At 64.2% G+C, this 18,721-nt stretch overlaps 1 protein-coding gene across 2 annotated transcripts in view; it reads right to left on the bottom strand.

The window, feature by feature from the left end:
• Positions 1 to 18,721, bottom strand: part of ASIC4 (acid sensing ion channel subunit family member 4) — a 65,143-nt gene that overhangs the window by 12,586 nt on the left and 33,836 nt on the right. Inside the window, exon 1 of one of the 2 annotated variants that reach the window (XM_075755757.1) lies at positions 16,297 to 17,572. The exons of the other annotated variant lie outside the window; for it this stretch is intronic. Within the exon in view, the coding sequence (XP_075611872.1) occupies positions 16,297 to 16,872 (576 nt within the window). The 5' untranslated portion in view covers positions 16,873 to 17,572. Of the gene's footprint in view, positions 1 to 16,296; positions 17,573 to 18,721 lie in introns of those variants that run through there. 2 annotated transcript variants of the gene reach the window in all.

An 18,721-nucleotide genomic window follows, 5' to 3' on the forward strand; every position in this document is an offset into this window, starting at 1 on the left:
GCACTCTCCAGCCAGCTTCCATCCTCAGACACCCCCACGTCTGGCTCGCCACCCCCAGGCGCACAGCACAGCACAGCATGCTACGGATAAGCTCTGGGATAGGCTGCAGCTCAGTCTCGCTGCTGCAAACCCAACAAAACACACACATAAACAGAGAGCAATAATTATGGTTTTGGGTAGCAGGTTCCTCTCGGCAGCTGGAGGAGACCCAGCACCGTGCACAGTGCTGTGCAAACACGGCTCGTCTGTGTCACTTGGCCCCAGGACCAGGGAAGGATCCCCAGTGCTGTAGTTTCACGCAGAGACGTAGTGCCGAGCCCATCCATCCTGCAGGCTGGAGGAAGCAGGGAACACTAAGGATACCCGAAAGTGGGGTACGCAGTGTCCCCGGGGCTCCTTTGCAGAGCTCAGGCAGCCTCTGCTCTCTGGCTGCTGTCACCCCGAAGGGACCGCAGCGCTGCAGAACGTCCCCCGCCCTGCAGGTACACCAGTGCCTCTGCACGGTGCCGGTTGGATGCTGGTGGCTTTTGGCTGAGAGACGGCGGCAGATCCTGGGTGCCGCGGGCCCTGCCTTGCCCCCCTTCCCGTGCCGGGGCACTGCGGGGGGGCAGCGCGCAGCACCGCAGTCCCCGCTGCTCTCCCGCCCGGCGCAGGCAGAGCTCTCCAGGCAGCGCCGTCCCTGGGGACCGCTTCCCTTTGAAAGCAGCCGTGCAGGGAGTGCTGCGTCTCCCGTCCCCAAAGGGTTAACAAGCAATTTCCTTTGCTGACAGCTCGGAGACCGTTCACTATCGACTGCGGGAGAATAAGAGGGGAGAAGCAGCGAGATAAAAAGGCAGCAGAGCTGGCACCGCCTGCTTAATCCCAGCGTTTAATCTGCTGGGGCAGCGCAGGCAGCCTTATCTCGCCGTCCTTCTGCTGCTCCATCTCATTACTGCTCCCGCGGCTGCGCCGCCAGGAGATGTAAGAGCTGAGCCGGGGCGCGCCGGCCGGGGGCAGCGGCTGCTGCCAGCCCGCCTCGCTCGGCAGCCTCCGCCGGGCCCGCTGCGCTGGCGGGCACACGCCCGCACCCCACGCCTGGCACACACGCATCCCCCCCCGCTGCCCAGCCGGAGCGGGGCGGCCACACGGGGACACGCATCCACACACACACACACGCACGCACACAGAGGGATGTGCGCACAGACTGAACCCGCGGAGCGTGCTGTCTCACACGTGGTGCCGCTCACGCCTGGCGCTGTCACACAGCCTAGGGGACACGCTGCCAGTGTCACACCGCACACACACATATTTCCTGGTCTTTGACCGTGCACACCGTGCGCTGGTGGTCCAGCCTGCGCGATGCCCGTGCCCCCATGGGCGGATGGAGGATGCAGGACTCTGTGGGATGGTGTACGGAGGACACAGCAGGGCCAGGACAGCAGGCAGGGCAATGCCGCTTTGTTCTGCGTGTCCCGCTCCCTCCATCCTCACCTATCCAGGTGCTCCCCTGCCGGGTGTCAGACCAGTCCTGCTCTACTTGTCGCACCAGGTACACCATGGCCAGTGTCGTTGGGTCGCCCCCGTCCTGGCCATGGCAGCTCCTGCCGCTGCAGGGCAGGGGTGGGCGGGGGGGGGTGTCACCTCCCAGGAGCCGTCAGGTGCTGGCACCAACACGGTCCCTCCAGCCGTGGCATTTATCTGTAAATCCACAGCACTGACACCGTGCAGATGAAGCCTCTGCACTAGCCGGGTTGTCACAGGGGTTATCCTGCTGCCTACGGATGGGTTTACACTGATAAGATTTATTGTCACCCTGGCTGAGGTGCTGCCAGTGCCTCACTGCCTGCTCATCTTGCAAGGCTGTGCTGTCTGCCTGGGGGTGCCGTGAGAGTCACGAGTGGCAGCTCGCCAAGCGGCCGCCGGTAGAACGGGTCCACAGATGCAGGAGAGCCAAGCATGACCCTCTGCTCCCCACTGCCAGGGCTGATGGGTCCCCTGCCTGTCCATCCCAGAGTGCCTCACCCCACCTCCCACCAACACAGTGGGATGCGGGGGAATGCGGGTCCCTGAGCTCGACCAGGCTGAGCAAAGAACACATCTGTGCTGCCAGAGATTTGCTGACAGTGCTGGCAGCACTGCTCCTGTCACAGCTCGGTGGCTTCACAGTTCTCCTGTGTGGGCAGCCGGGACTCGCGGGGCTGCTGGGGCAGCCGTGCAAGGAGCCACTGCAGGCAGGATGGCCTGGGCAGGGAGCAGGGGGAAGCCCCCCAGCCTGCAGCCTGACCCCAGCACCACACAGGAGCCAGCAGGGTGGCTGTGGGAGCCAGGCCCTTGTGTACCCCCTGCCCCAGGGCGACATGGGGTGGGCAGGAATACCCCAAAAAGGGGAAATTGGCTCCAAGGCACCCTGCTCAGACCTGGTCCCTCACCCACACACTGCTGCCTACCCCCCCGACCCCCCCGCTGCAGTCCCCAGCACTGATTTCCCTGGGGCCAGCAGGGATTGCCCTGAGCCACCTGGTGCAGCGAGGCAGGGGCTGAACCAGGCTAAATCCCCAAGCAGCAGGAGGGGCAGCTGCCTGCCAGCATCCCCCCCCCCCCCCCAAAGTCACCGCATAAGCCCTACACGGCTACCCCACCACCCTGCTCCATCTTGGCTCCTGCCTCTTCCCCTTCTCCTCCCCTCCAGCTGCTGACTCCCCGATGATGCTGGGGGCTCTGGGCTCTCCACCAACACGAATTTGACCCCAGCATGCCAGAACTGAAGGAAACAACATGCAACCAGCCCAAGCCCTGGCTGCACCCTCCTCCCCAGGGCCAGCTCGGGGGGCCACGGGGGCCAGGGGGGCCGGTCGGGGTGATGGTGTAACCCACCAGCACATCGGGAGCCCGAGTGAAGTGGGGTGATCACAGCCCAGCAGGAAAGGGCTCGTTAATAGCTGAGCCCTTTTAGTAGAGATTAGGGAGCTGCGCAGCTTTGATCTTTGATTGCCAATTTGCATCTTGAAGGCGCTGGGACCTCATCCAGCCTCAGCGCAACCCTTTGTGGTTATCTCGTGGCTAATGGATTTGTTCTTAATGCTGGAGCGTGCAGGCTAAAGGCTGATTAAACCCTCTCCGCGGCACTAAATCAATGGAACAAACATGATAGGGGTTGGCTTTCCCCAGCCTGCGCGCTCCCGGGCGGAGGGGCTGATCGACAGAGCCCCCGCACCCCGGCGCTGGCAGGGGCTCCCTCCTTGGGGCTGCCAGGCAGGGGAGGAGGCGCGGGCACCAGTGAGCACAGACAACCCCGCAGCCCATATCCCTGCATCCCTGTATCCCTGCATCCCCATCCTCTGCTCGCCATGCAGGCAGTGATGGGCTGAGGGGTCTCAGGACTCCCAGGGTGTCTGCCCCTCCTGGACACTTGGGCCACATTGACTTTGTGTTGGTCCTCGGCGTCTGCAGGAGCTTCCCGGTCCGTCCTTCCCCAGCTCCTCCTGGTTCCCAGGGCTTGCTATGGGAGCAGGGACATGTGCTGGCAGGGATGGGATGGGACAACCTGCCCCTGCAGCACCTCAGCATGCCCCCTTTGCCTTCCACACACTGAGGAGCAGCACTGGCAGCTCCCACCTCCTCTGTCCTTCAGACCGTCTCCCCTTCCCCTTGCTCGGAGCCAGTGCCGCGTTCCCAGGACTGTATGCTGCCTGCAGCAGCCCATACATCACGTGCTGTGAGCAGCAGTATCTGTACACACTTTTCATAATGCCCGTGGTCTCCACTGCATGCCCAGCTTCAGGAAAATGTAATTCCCGCCGCGTCTGCAGGCATTAGCAGAGGGGACAACCTCACCCTGCCCACAGATGCCTCAGGAACAGCTGGCTCCCCACCCTACCCGCTGCCTGGGCTGGGACCTGGGGATGGGAGCTGAGCACCTGAGATGTGCAGGGTTTGGGGGACTAGGAGCTGTGGGGAGGAGGGGAGGGTTCTGTGGCTGCAAGCCAGGAGGAGGCCGGCTGAGAGCATTTTGCACCCTTTGCTTTCTGCAGGGCTCACAGCATCATCCCGGATGCTGCCAGGGCAGAGCTGCCTACAGGTCTGGGGGCATTTGAGTGACAGGACCCCCGAGCGGGGACCCTGCTCCAGGGCCTGAGCTGCCTGTGCCGGAACAGACAACACAAGCTGCAACACAGTGAAGCTCAGACCGCTGCCTTGCTGGGAACCAGTCTGTGGGAACTTCTGTGGGAAGAAGGTCCTGGGAGTAGCCCTGCAGGCCCCGGGCTGTGCCCCTGCCAGGCTCGGCCCCCCGGCTAGCGGCAGCTGCTGCAGCTGCACGGCACAGAGCTGGCGGGATCACACACCGAGATTCCCATCTGCAAACCTTGCTATTGAATCATCTCCCCTCCGCCAATATTTGCCGAGTGCGGGAGATAAAGTGGCTACAAAAGTCATCAGTGCCAGCATTTCAATCCACCCAGGCTGGCAGCGGAGGACCAGCCAGGCAGGCTGGCAGCCCCCCGAGGTGGCAGGGCCCAGACAGCTCAGCCCCCCAAGCCCCCCCCACCCCGGCTTCTGACCAAGCAGCCCCTGTGCCCTGCCTGCAGCAGTGCGAGGAGAGTCAGGACCTCTCCGTGCTGCTGCACAGCACCTCTGCCTGCCTGGCATGGCTGCCCTCGCCACCGTGCCCCAGGCATCAGCACAGCCCCCCCTCCTGCCCTCACCCCCACCTCTGCACCAGGACAGCCATCTCCACCCGACCAGCACCTCCCCTGCAACTTTCAGTGCAGCACCAACCCACCCCCTCCAGTACCGACCCATCCCCTCCCTGTCACCCCAGTGTCCCCAGCTATCACTGCCCTGCCCTGCCTGCACCACGCAGCCCCCCCTCTCCCTCGCTCCAGGCTGCCTGTGCAGTCTCTGCAGCGGTCTCTGAGCAGGTGAGGCAGGACATGATGCCGCGATACAGCTCCTGGAGGAGAAGCCCAGAGTGTTATCAGCCCCGGGAGTTAATTAAGGTCATGTCAGGCGATAAGGAAACAGGATGTCAGAGCTGCAGCAGCGCAGGGGGGTCAGAGCCTGAAAAACTCCCTCTGAAAAGCAACTCCACTGAGATTTGATCAGTCAGGACCCGGGGATGGAGCGGCTGTCACAGCCACATGCGCAGGGGCTCCAAGGACAGCACCGCACATGCTGGACCTATGTCCAGTCGGGATGGGGATGGGGATGGGAATGGGGGTGGGATAGGGCTGGGCAGGGGGCCTGGCTGTGATACACTGTGCCTGGGCAGGGAGAGCCGGCTGAGCAGCCCTGGTTATCTGCTCCTGTCCTTGCGCAGGAGCAGCGCACCCCAGTGAGACCAGCACCGTGCCGGCAGGGCAGGAATCGCTGTGAACCTCTGCCCGTAATTAGCACATGTAATTGCAGACACTCTCTGATTAGCAGGACCTCAGAGTTGGGCATGCCAGGTTTCTTGACAGCACTTGCACTGCTCCTGCCTCAGACTGTTCACCTCCCTGCTCGGTGACGGCTTTTCCCCCTGGGCCAGGCAGTGCCACGGGGCTGGGCGAGAAGGGCTGGCCTGGTACAGCACAGCACGGTGTGCAGCGGGGCGGTGTGAGCAGGCTGGGGATGGGGGGACAGGCGTAGGGGACACACTGCCAGTGCAAACCCATCTCTCCTGTGCGAGCAGCCGCGGCACCCGGCACCCTGCTTGACCGGGTGGGAGCTAAGCTGCTAGGACATAATTAATACTTGCATCAATCTAGGCTGGATTTGCATAGTGCCCTCTGTCCCATGGTGCCCAGGAAGGTGGGATGCTCCGTGCCCTTCCTGGGGGCAGCAGCAGCAGAAGCCATGTTGGCCCTGCCTCCTCCACAGGGGTCACAGCCCCAGCATGGCCCCTGGCTTTCCCCCACGTGCACCCCATCCCAGCTCGCCCCACCGCCCCCCTCAGCAGGGACACCCGAAGGCCCCTGCCCTGCCTGCTCCAGCCACTGGAGCGTTGAAGACAGATGGAGATGCTTCCCTCTGTCGCACGGTCCCTCCCTCTCTCCCTCCTTGTGCTACAAAGAAATTGCGGGGATAGCAGCTCAGGAGTGAAGGGCACAGCAGGATTTGGAGGGCAAAGGGGGGCAGCCGAGCTGCAAACACTCCCTTGCAACTGGGAGGCATGTTGGTGCCCACCTCTGCATGCCCAGGATGGGGTACGAGGTCCATGGGCAGCATCCACGGCTGGTGCCTGCTCTCCTGGGGCACCCAGCTCCCTCCTGCCCCTGCCCTGCTCCCCTGGCCCAGGTGAGCACCCCCAGCCCATCCCTGGAGGGGTCTCCCAGGCTGAGCCCCAGCCTGGGAGGAAGAAGAGCCAGGGCAGGAAAGAACCTGGGATGGTGGCTGGGACACTGGGGCGCAGGCAGGGACATGGGTGCCGCTTTCTTTGCCGCTCTGTGGGTGCAGGTGCAAGCGATGGAGGGATGGGACAGCATGGGGATGTGCAGGGTGCCACTGCCCCCTGAGGATGACAGACTGGTGAGATACCTCTGTGCAGCCAAGTGCAGCACCTCGCCATGGCTGCTGACACCGCTGACAGCTGCTCCTGGCCCTGTGACGCTGCGGGGACCGTGACGCTCCAGGCACAGCCAGGGTACAGCCGGATACAGGAGGAGACACGGGCACATCTCCTGCCCCGGGGATGCCCGCCAGCCCTCCACAGCCACTGTCACCGATGTGTCTCACCCGTGCTTGACCGCAGTATCCACAGTGCCTGCATCACCCACAGTACTTGCAGCATCTGCAGCACTTGCAGCACCCACAGTACCTGCAGCACCCGGGTGCTGCCCAGCCCACCCCGGGGGCATGGCGGACATGGCTACTAATTGTGCCTGTGACCGGGGTGGGGGGGCCCTGGCCTGATTGCAGCTGCCCAGATGAGTGCGGCCAGCTCAATCAGAGCCACGTGGCCCTCCAGTGCACCGGGCACCAGGAATTAAACTGCTAATGAGCTGCTGGCTGGGAGGCCGGCAGTTAGTGATTAATCAGGGGCTCTGCTCTGATGAGGTGTGTGCCTCCTCTCCCCTCCCGCTCTGCACATCCCAGGGGCTGGTGGCCAGCAGCGGGCCAATGGGTCCCCCCAGCCCCTGCTCCCTGCCTGCCCAGCCACTGTGGGCAGGGGCCAGCCCAGGTCTCCAGCCCAGTTGAGCTCCCTGACACAGATAGGGGTCCCCAACCCTCGTGCCACTGGAACACAGCACCCGCAGGTCCTCCCAGCCTCTGGCTTTCCTACCTACCCCCTCCTCCTGTGCTCGCCTTTCCCAGGCTGCAGTCAGGAGGGAACCTTTTGTTCTGCTGGAAGAAAACCTGTTGAGTACAGCCGAGCTTAGCCAGTGCTTAACAGCTGTTCAGGTGCAAAGTGTGCTCCCGCTTGCATCTGCGCCCAGAGAGGGGCACGGCGAGCTGGGGGTGCCTCTGCCAAGGGGTCTTCCCCACCTGTGCGAGGGTGGCTGGGGAAGACTGGGTGTGCAGGCAGCGATGTCTCCCAGGGACAGGGCAGGCACATGCTGGAGCCCCAAGTCCCAGCAGCTTGGGGTGCAGGTCCAACCCCCCCACCCAAGGCCAGCAGCATGGTGCGATGTACTCTGGCTCAGTGGCGGGGCGTCCTCACCTCCCGCTTGCTGCCGGCATGGCCATGGAGCTGTGGGCGGACAGGGCTGGCAGCGCCCTGCCTGTAAGTGCTGCTGGTGCAGCATACTGGGGCACAGCTCAGAGCACAGAGGGAAGGTTTTGCAGTGTAAGCAGGGGACAGCCGCCCGCAGAACTGCCCGAGGAGCTGCAGGTAAGCTGCTCAAGCACAAGGCTGACTCTGCTCCCCTGCTGTCAAGCCCTGGCTGACTTTCCTCCCCTTCACAGCCCCTTGCAGAGTTAGGATGTGGCACAGGTGTCAGCACCCTCCTGCCCTCACACCCTCACCTCACAGCCCGCGCAGGGAGCGTGCTCTGGGGACGAGCTCACCACCTCTTCCCTGGCTGCATGTCGGGGCAGCGCCTGGACAAAAAGGCCAGCGATCGGCAAGGAGCAGGTTAGAGAGATGCATGTTCTCCCCTACTGCGCAATTAATCATGAGAAGTTTTTCCTCCTTTCGTGCATGAAACAAAATTTGGCAGGGCGCTCTGACCACAGGGACTCACTGCTTGCTCTCCAGTAAAATCGCAGCCACATCTGGCAAAGAAATAACCTCAGAGCATCCCTGTGTGCGCAGGTGGGGAGGCAACGCCGGGCCAGGCAGGAAACCCCGGCGGGGCTTGGTCCACAGCCCCCCGTGCAGCGAGCACCTTCAGCCATATGCTCTTGCTGTTTGCTGCCCCCCGCCCCCCCGCCCTGCAGCACGCACACTACCCTGCCGCTCTGCCAGCACCATCACCCCTGCCTACCGGCCATATAAATGCCCAGACAGGGGTGTCCGCTCCCTGCCAGCTGCCTGGATGCTGGCAGCAGCCCTGCATCCCCCGCCTGAGCTCTCCTCCTGCCCCTGGCTGCCTCCCCCTGCCCGCTCCATCCCCCAGTCTGGCTGGAGCCTCAGCCCATCCTTTCCCAGAGCAAGCCCAAGCCTCTCCAGCAGTGTTCCAGCTATTTGTTATTGGAAAAAGGGGGAAATACGGTTTTCGACAATTATTGTTTTTTCCACCTGACTGGCTGCAAACTTGTTAATTTTTTTCTTTAATGTGTGAACAGTGTCGACGGCAGCTGCATGTGAAATGACTCGACGCACTATCTGCGGGTCCCTGGCTGGCTTTCAGTGCTCGCACCGCAAACATTGCCTTCTATAAATAAAGGCCTATATCTCATCAATGGCAGAACAGCAGAGCTTTATATAGTCGTCTTACATAAAACCGTCTCTCTTTATGGGCTTCAAACCATTTGCGTCACTTAGTGCAGCTCCGTAAACCTCCTGCTCCAGCCGCTCCCCCGCAGAGGGAGACCCGACACGGCTGCCCTGTGCCCTGCACTGCCGGCGGGGAGCCCGGGGTCCCCGCTCCACCCGGGGCTGCTCCCCCCTCTACAGGGCCAGGTGGCAGCTGTGTCCTCGTCTGCCCGCCCCTCCGCCTTGGCACGCGCCTCCCATCAATCCAGCCTTGGCACAGAGCACCGGCACGGCAGCCGGCACTGCCAGGCACCCCGGTGCCTGGGGATGGCCGCCTGCGGGTCAGCACCATGCACTCTGCCCTTGTCACCCTCCCTGTCCCTGCCATGGGTCCTGGGGCAGCGCAGGCAGGGATGCTGGGAGGTGCCACTCCATCCTCCATCACTTGGGAATCAGGGATCCAAGGACACAGGGTGACCGGGGACGTGGTGCCAGTCTGCGGCTCCCAGCAGCTCTGGCTCTGACATGCAGGGGACATGAGCCCGGCCAGTGGCTTTCCACCCCACTGTCCGGTGAGCGCCTGGTGTGAAGGACGCCAGGGGCTGCCCCCGCAGCCAAGGGGCACAGGTCCCAGCCCACGCACAGGCTCCCACGGTCCCCAGGGCCCTGGCTCCATATGGCAGAGCCTGCCCCTCCAGCTTGCCGCAGGCTCCCGCATGCATGCACCGATGGGTCGGGGGGGGGGGGCTGGGGATTCCTGCTGGGGCTGCAGCAATGCCTGCCTGCAGGGAGGCAGCTGGCACCCTGGCTGGCAGTGCAGGAGCTGGGGGGGGAAAAGTGCAGAGACTGTGGTGACAAGCCTTCATTTGCCCCTGTGCCACCCCAGCTGACTACCCCAGGTGGGCAGGTGGCCAGAGCCAGAGGGACACAGGGAGCCACCAGCGTTGTGGCACTGGGACCTGCGGCGCGCCCTGACCAGTGGCTGCCCCCAGTGCCCCCTGGCCATGGGACCCCCGCCACAGGTGCCACTGGCACCAAGGACGGGGTCACAGCAATGCCCTGCCAGCCACGGTGCACGTGGCATCTAACCACACCGCTGGCACAGGGCACCTGCACCCCAGCCAACCTTGCCCCATGCCCAGAGCCCCCATGCCCAGCAAGCCACACTGCACTCCATGAACACCCCCTGCCCCCCAGCCAGTCACCCTGCACCCTGTCAGCCCCACAGCACTGTGTCCCCACTGCCCCATTGACCCACAGCCTGTGGTCCCATGCACCAGCAAGCACCCGCTCCCGGGGCCAAGCCCCTGTGGGTGCCCCGGCCTCATCCTTCCCACAGCTGCCCAAGGTGCCCACCCCTCTCTGCAGCCAGCAGTGCTGGGGGGGCACTGCCTCACAGACTCCCACGGGTGGCCTGGTCCCAGGGGACGGCAGTGCCCCCGATCCGCCCAGCCCAGCACGTGGGACTGGCCTTGTGGCACGTCCCGCATCCCCGGGGAGCCACACCAGGCGCGGGCGTCCTGGCCGCTGGCTCCCCCCTGTATCGGAGACAGGCTTATTAAGTGTGTGATATTAAATTACCCAGATAAGAGCGTAAGAGCTTTTAAAGTCAATTCATTAAATATAATTATGAAGAGAGCTTTTTTATGCTCACAGTGATCCGATCTCAATCAGGGAGACGGTGGGAAAGCCGCCGGCTCCTCCAGCATCTCCGCTCCCCCGCCGCGTCGCCTCCGCACCCCCCTGCTCCCCCGCCTTGGCCCCCACCCGCAGGGAGCCGGCACCCATGGCCACGGCCCTCGCTGCCCGCCCCGCTGCTCCAGCACCCCCTCCTGGAGTCGCTACTGGTGCCAGCGCCAGCCCACTCGAATGGGGGTGGCATGGGGGTCTGCCCAGCAAAGGGGTGGGAGAGGGGAGGTGATGGGGGCGAGCTGTAAGGGCTGGTGGGGTTGGGGAGGAGGGGAGCGAGGTATGGAGATGTTCTGGGGCAAGAGCCAGGGGGGCTGGGGAGCTGAGCATGGGCTGTTTCAGCCATGGGTTCACTTCCCTGCAGGGTCCGACCCCCTCCCTGTCCCCTGCAGAGCAGTCTCCTTAGGGACCTAATGATGCATCCCCGCTCCCCAGGCAGGCGGGGTGTGCGCTTCCCTCTTCTCCCACATTCATTAATGCTGCTTTGCAACCAATTAATACCTGCCAGTCAGGCTGCCCCAGCCCACAGCCGGACCCCTCACACGCAGCCCAGGTGGCCCCACACCAGCCCTTTGCACCAGGGCACCCCTGCTCTCCCCGTGCACCCCCAGCCGCAGCCCAGGGTACAGCTGCACGTGAGGCTGAGCCTGTCTTCCCTGGGGGAAACCATGGGGCAGCGGGGATCCCAAAAGACACTGTGGGAGCCCCATGTCCCTCACACCTCCTCAGCTATCCAAAAGAGAGCTGGATAGCTAGGACACCCGGTGTCGCTTTGCCATGCTGCCCCAAGATTCGCTGTGCTGAGGGGCTCTGTGGTGACACCCCTAGGTTCAGCCAGCTGTCCCACCTCCGTACCCCAAATCTTCATCAGCCCTGTATCCACCCTTGTGCTGCCACAGCCCAGGCACTGCGGGGCAAGGAGCAGCAGCCTGGCTGGCAGGGAGTGGGGTGGGCTCCGGGATGGGGTCCCCACACAAGGCTCCGGCAAGGGCTGGTGGGAGCAGTTACCCGCTGCTGGGAGCTGCTGGACTGACATTTATTTTTAGACGTGAATTGTATAAATTAGCATTTCTCAGTGGATTAAGCAGCAGGAATTGTGTAAAATTAAATGGCAACGAATTGCATTAAAAAGTCCCCCGTTTTCTGGCACAAGCAGCGCCTCGAGCCGTGCCTGGGTGGCTCATGTGTAACAGTGCTGGAGAGGCTGCCGCTCCGGACAGGAGCGCAACCAACCCGCGGCATGTCTGCACCACCCAGGACACAGACCTGGGGATGCAGAAGCACGGTGGTCAGGCTGTGAGGACAGCGGGCTCCGGATGGGCTGCGAGGTGGTGCACAGCCCACTGTGGAGCCCAGGGAGGTGGCTCAGGCACTGGGCTGGGGCTGCAGGATGTGGATCTGGTGAGCGGAGCGTGGTGACCCAGATGGGCATGGCTGGGCTCGGCTGAGCAGCTCACAGGCACGGGATCGGCGAGGGATGTTGCAGACTGTCTCGAGTATCGACGCTGCCAGCCCAGCCTGGGCACGGCAGGACACCCACCACAGCCTCAGCCACGCCACCCTCCAGTGGGGGATGACGCTGTGTTGGGACCCGCATGGCACTGCCTGGCCCCAGAGCCCCCCTGTGCCCCGGCCAGGGCAGGTCCTGCAGTGCCTGGAGCCCAGCGAGCGGCTGAGGGGCCCTTGGTGAGCCCCCCTGCACCCCGGGGCACACTCAGCCCTGCGCATGGGGAGAGGGAGAACGGGGTGGGAGAACACCAGGAACTGAGCAGGCACCAGGCAGGGCAGGGCAGGTGAGGCGCAATGAGTTCAGCTCTTTTACCCAGCGTAAAAATAGGCTGAAAATGTGACATTAAGTGTGATTCTGGCGGAAAGGTCAGAGAAGAGTCCCTGCGTTGGGAGCAGCATGGTTGCAGAGGGGAGGGTGGCAGAGCCTTGCTGGGAGGAGGCAGGGGTGACAGCCTGCTGCCCCCTGCCCATCCCACGGCCCCAGCTGGGATCTCTCAGGGTGCACATGGGGTGCAACCAAGGATGCTCCCCTTGTCTTGGCACAGGGGCTTCCCTGCTGGGGTCCGCACAGAGGGCTGGGGAGACCCCCGCACCACCCATGTCCCAGGCAGGCAGGAGGCCTTGCCTGGAGACCTGGGGCCCGTGCCAGCCCTGAGAGTCGCTGCCAGCTCTCGGCAACCTCCTCACTCCCCCCCACCTCCAGCCCTGGCAAGGTTGGCTTCGGCAGCTACAGATCAGAAACAAAAGGCTTTTGACAAAGGATGTGGTTTTGAGAAAGGCACCGGGCTCCCGCCTGGCCACGAGCAGAGCCTCCTGCCGCAGCCGCTGCTGCCAGCCGGGGGGAACCCACCTCCACACACCTCCTCCCCCAGCCCCCAGGCCCCTGCCCACCCCCACTGCCTGTCCCCCCATCCCCAAAGCACCGCTGGGAGGGCTCTCCCTTCCCACAGTGCCCCCCAACATGGCCAGCACCGGCCTTGGGCTGTGGCCGTACCGGGGTGCCAGGCACGGGGATGAGGGCAGGAGCGGGCCACCTGCCGCAGCTGAGCCCCAGCCCCATGGGGACGCTTCCCAACCTCCTGCTTAATGGCACGTAAAGAGCGCTATTGATTTCTGGCGCTGCACGCTTTGCACCCTCGGCACCGCAGCTGCGTTCACCCAGCCGGCAGTGCTCCGCACCCACTGCCCTCACCAAGGCACCGGGCAGCGTGCCAGCGGGCACTGGGCAGTGGCAGGGGCAGCCCAGCCCCACACCCCTGGGCAGAGCGAGGATCGGGGGGCTGCAGAGCATCACATGGCTCGGGGGGGGTCGGAGGAGGTTTTGCCAGGGTTCTGGCACAGCACTCTGGCAGCAGACGCAGGGGGCACATTTGTCAGCGGGGCTGCAGGGGAGCCTTGATGCGGCTCAGGGCTGTCCCTGCCGCCTGGGGAGATTTACAGCCCAGCCGGGCTTTATTACACGGAAGATGCTTACGCTGGGGATTTTTTTTTTTTTTCCCCATAGTTTCTTAATTTGCTATCCCATAAAGAATGTGGATTTGTGACGTTAAATAGGGGAAGATCATTTACCACTCACGGCTCTTACTTAAAGGATCCGCACGAGTTATTTATTGTGTGAGCACAGGCTGCAAGCGGCAGCACAAGGGGACACGCTCCAGCCTCAGCGCTGCTCCTGCTCCCGAACAGGCAGCCAGCCGGCGGCGGCCCCACGGCTTGGCCACCCTCGTGCTGTAAAACTTCCAGCCTCTGGATGAAGTCCACCTCATGCCCAGAGGGAAGGAAGGACTCCAGCACTCCTGCAAGCATGGCTGCAGGAAAAGCTCCTTCCCTTCTCCAGCATCCCTGGGGATGCGACCTCTGCTCTGGGGGCTGCTTGCCATGGACTGGGCACCCTGGGACCCGAGGCCGTTTGCCCCACTTGAATGCACTGCAGTCTGAGCGCCCTCCATCACTGCTGGGACATGCTGTGACTCACGTATCCGCCCACTGCAGCGGGGGTACAAGAGCTTTCCGAACATAAAGGCACACATGAGGACCCAGGACCGGGACCGATGAAGCCTGGAGCTCCCTGCTGCATGATGGCTGGGTGCAGGGCAGCCCGGGTGCCCCCGTGTCAGGGCCACAGCTGGGAGGCATGGGAGCGCCCAAGCCCACACATCACAGCTGGGACTCACCATTCCTGCCAAGCAGCTCATGCTGTGTTTCAGTCATTCCCAGGAGGCACGAGGGACTGATTCGGCTTGGGGAACGGGAGTAGGAGGCTCCAGCTGCAAATGGTGTGATGCCTCGACAGGTCCCACTGCTGCCTGGCAAGGCTGTGGGACACGGTATATGGCAGAGAGAGGTCACGTCTTCCCCCATCCCTTCTCACGTCCATGCCCTGCAGCCTCTCCTGCCCCAGGTTCACCTCTTTGCTCCAGGCAAGTGAGAGGTGACAGGGACACCCCTTTCTGCTGACAGACCTGATGTCTCAAAGGCTGGGCAGGAGGGCTGAGCTGGGGACATGCAGGTGGAGGCTGTGGGAGCCCTGGGCTCCCCTTCTTTAGTCGGCTGGCACTAACTGTCCTCATGCCTGAAGCCTGCTCCAGTGCAAGGTGCTGGCACACCAGAGCCTGGCTGCCCGGGCATCCCCAGGGCAGACCCGTAAGCAGGTGAGACAGGCAAGCCAGCTGGTCTTGCACGGCCACCAGCTGAGAAACCGTGCCCCAGTTACTGTCCTGGCGGTCACCCTCTGCTGCCACGCAGCACTACACACACCACGCACCATGTCCACACCGTGGGAAGCTTGTACCCAGCCCCATCCGCCTGAGCTCTGTCCTGCCAGCCTTACAGCGCGGTTCAGCACACGCCAAATCCCATTGCCACGCCGTGCAACTGCCCGGCACAAGGCTGGGCTCGCTGCCTGCCCCACAAGCCAAAGCTGTGCAGGATCCCCCAGGAGGACCCCGGGGCTGGAGCCAGCATGGCCGAGCCCTGTGCAGGACCGGCCAGCACCAGAGCTCCCTGCTCCCAGCCCCGCTGAACCGCACTTCTCCCCGGCAAACTCAGGCAGCTGGGGTAGAGCAGGCACAGAGCCCAGCAAAACCCCGGGAGGAGTGAGGCTGCCCCCCCGCTGCCCTCTGCTCCTTCCCACTCCACTGCAGTACCCCATGCCACCCCCCCACACACACAGTGCAGCCCCCTCGCCCCGAAACGGCGCTTTCCTGGGGAACAGCATCACCCCGCGCAGCGAGCAGGCGTTGTACCGACGGGCACGAAGTGAAACAGGACATGCTGCATCAGCTATTTCCAGCCCCACGGAGCCTCCTCTCCCCCACCCAGCATCCCGCACAGCCCGTGGCATCGCATCCCCCTCCCCGGCTCGGAGCGGGCTCCGGCTGGCAGCGCTGCTCCCGGGAGCGCAGCAAGCCAGCCGAGCAGTAGCCCCTGGCAGCCGTGGGGGAGAGGCGGCTCATTTCCAGAGTCATTACGATCTGAAAAGGGTCCCATCAGGTATTCCGCCCGTTCAGCACATTTATTTTCCCAAACCACAGCGGGGATTTGCGATTCCAGGCTCAATATTAGCGAGAGCTGCAGGCTGGCGGCTCCCGGCCGGGAGCTCGCTGCCTGGGCAGGCAGGGCACTGCCGGGTGGAGGCCCTGCCGGCAAGCCCCGGGCAGAGAGTGGGCAACCCCGGGCAGCCCCCCGCTCGCCCAGCTGTAGCCGTGCCTCCGGAGCGGAGCTGCTCGGCGTGCGTGTGTGTGTGTGTGTGTGTGCGCACACGTGCGTGTGCAATGCTGGTAGTCTCAAGATTCGCACACAGCACAGTGCAATTCCCCCCCCACCCTGCCAAAACGCAGGAAGGCTCCCCTGTGTGCAAAGGGGTCTCTGCCCGCGCCCCGACCACTCTCGCTGTGCAAAGCACCCTGCGGCAGAGCACTTCAACCCCGGGGAAGCGGAGGCTGGAGTGGGGCTCTACACCACAGCTTTCCCCCTGCCCACTGTACGCTCACCCTGGGGACCGCTGAGCCCCGCTCCCGCCCACCGCGGCTCCTGCCTGTGAGCCCCTCTGGCACGGACCTGCCAGCAGTCCAGTCCTGCGGTGCAGAGCCCTACCAAGAACTCCCATGCAGGATCCTCTCTTTCTCTCTATGAGAAACTTGGAGGGAAACTCAAACAGAGAGAGATGGAAACTTCAGCAGCCAGAACAAGCCAGGGAGCCCTGTTCTGGTGAGCTGCGGATGGGTGGGTGCCCCCCATGCCGGTGGGGGACCCCAGGGAAGCTGAGCCAGATGTGCACTCACCACAGTGAAATCGCGGGATGAGCAGTTCTCACCGCTGAAGTTGCAGCTCTTGAGCATGTCGTCAAGCTGGTGGCCGGTGCGGTTGACGATGTCAGCCATGTCAGGGTCGGGGTAGAGCAGGTCTGTGGCCTTGTGGCCATCCCGGTCTTTGGGCGGTAGCCCGGTCATGTTAGCCAAGTGGAAGATGTCAGCGTCGGTGAGCGCCGAGTGGCGGTAGCGGTTGATGTTGCAGATGGTGATGGCAGGGAAGACCATCTCGCGGATGGCCTCCTCGTCCAGGGCCATGACGTGGGGGTGCTCCAGGTAGAGCAGCGCTGACTTGGCCGCCTGGTAGAGGAAGAAGGCGAGCGAGGCCAGAAAGGCGAATGCCCAGAGGGTCTGGCGCACACCCAGCTGCCCCGACCGGCAGATGTGTCCCAGGCCATGCAGCGTGCTGGCGCTGGCGAAGGTGGCCAGGTCCCGGGAGCGGGGCCGGGCGGGCTCCTCAATCAGGCTCTCCTTATCCCCTTCTTCTTTCTCCTTCTGCTTCTCATCCTCCTCGGCAAATTTGATTTTACACACGATCTCAATCGGCATCTGCCCCGTGCGGGCGGCGTGCCCAGCCAGCGAGCTGCCCCCCGGCACGGGCACCGGCCGAGAGCCCGGCCAGGCACTGGGAGGGGGCTCGGGTCCCCCCCAAGCCCCAGCACGGTGCCGGGAGGGCCGAGCCGTCTCGGGAGGGAAGTGCAGCCCCTCTCAGCAGCTCCGAGCCGCCGCTTCCCTCTTGTCTCACTAGTCGATCGTCTCCTTGTGCCTTCGCTTATCAGCACAAATACAGCTGTCAAAAACCCCTCTCTCTCCTCTCCCTCGCTCTGTCTCTCTGCCTCTCTCCTTCGCTCCTCTCTGGTTAAGACCCCAGCAGATACAGGCAGCATTTAGGCATCATGTGCTAATAAAATCCAGGGAATACTTAATAATTCAAGACATGTCAACATTATTTCATCGTCAAATAAAGAGCGAGCGCCAGAGAAAAGAGGCAGTGTGAAGGGCCCGGCGCCTCCGGGGCAGGGAGCCGCTCTGCGCCCTCTCCCCAGCCCCGGCTCCGAAGTGCTGCCGGAGCCACTTGTTTGAATGGCTCGGGAGCTGCCGGAGCCGTGCCGAGCCGTGCCGTGCCGAGCCGTGCCGAGCGGAACCGAGCCGTGCGATGCCGCGCCGTGCCGTGCGATGCCGAGCCGCGCCGCTCCGCGCCGTGCGATGCCGAGCCGTGCCGTGCCGTGCCGAGGCGGGCGGGGCACGGAGCCTGCCCCCCGCCGCCGCCGCCGCCGCCGCCGCCGCGCTCGCCGCCTCGCCCCGCCGTGCCCCGCCGGCCCGTGCGCCCCGGGGCAGAGCGCGGCGCGGCTCGGCTCGGCGCGGCTCGGCGGGGGCGGGCAGCCTGCGGGCAGCTCGCCCGGCGGCCCCCTCCTGCTCGCCCGCTTGCGGACTCCTCCTGCCTCGGCGGCTCCCTGGCCGTTAACCGCCTCCCTGCCACGGCCCGCCGCGCCCCAAGTCGGCGGGCGCCGAGCCCCGTCGGTTCTGGTCCCGGCCCCGGCCCCACCGAGATCCGGCCGGCAAGCCGCCGCCGAAGCGGGACAGAAGACGGGGCGCCGGGGATGCACACACACCCCCCCCACACCCACACCCCCCCACACCCACCCCCACCCGTGCTCCTCGGTGCCCCGGAGCCGGGCGGGCGGCAACACCGTCACCCACCCCCCATGTCTGCCACCCCCTTCCCCACTGCGCTTGCTGGGCTCCCCCAACTTCATTTCTGCCCCCCACCCCTCTTCGTGCTGCACGCTGGGCTCCCCATTTCCCCACAGCAGTGCACAAGAAGGGGGGGGGGGGGGGTACGGCAGTCAGTGACCGGGTCTGTTAGAAAGGCTGAGCCGGGGTCGCCCTCCCCCTCCCCTGCTCTGCTGAGCCCCTGTCCTTCCTCAGGTCTGGTTCTGCTCCCTCCATGGCACACTATCGTCCACCCCCATGCAGAGCCCCACGTAGGACCCAGCTCCCGTGGCAGCACTGCCCCACACGCGGGGGAAACGGTGTGCTCCTGCTCCATCCTGCCCACAGCAGTGGGGCTCAGCCTGCATCGCTCAGTGAGGTCAGAGCTGTGATGAGGTTATGGATTCACTCAGCAGCACCAACCAGAGAGCCACATGGTGCCTGGATCTGGCTGCTCCCAATGCACAGCACCTTCTGCCAGCAAGTCACAATCTCGCCCAGCTTCCTGCCTCAGTTTCCCCAGCTGGTGATGGAAAGTTAGCTCTGCTAGAAAGGCTGAGCTGGACCCCTTACCCACAAGTCAAGCAACCCTCTGTGACTGCCTAGCAGCACAGTGGTGAGGGAAACACCAGCTCCCTGCCTCCAGAAGCAGCCCAGCACTGGGTACCCTCCTCAGGAGACATAG

This window comes from Balearica regulorum, chromosome 6, assembly GCF_011004875.1.
Source record: "Balearica regulorum gibbericeps isolate bBalReg1 chromosome 6, bBalReg1.pri, whole genome shotgun sequence".
Taxonomy (NCBI): Eukaryota; Metazoa; Chordata; class Aves; order Gruiformes; family Gruidae; genus Balearica; species Balearica regulorum.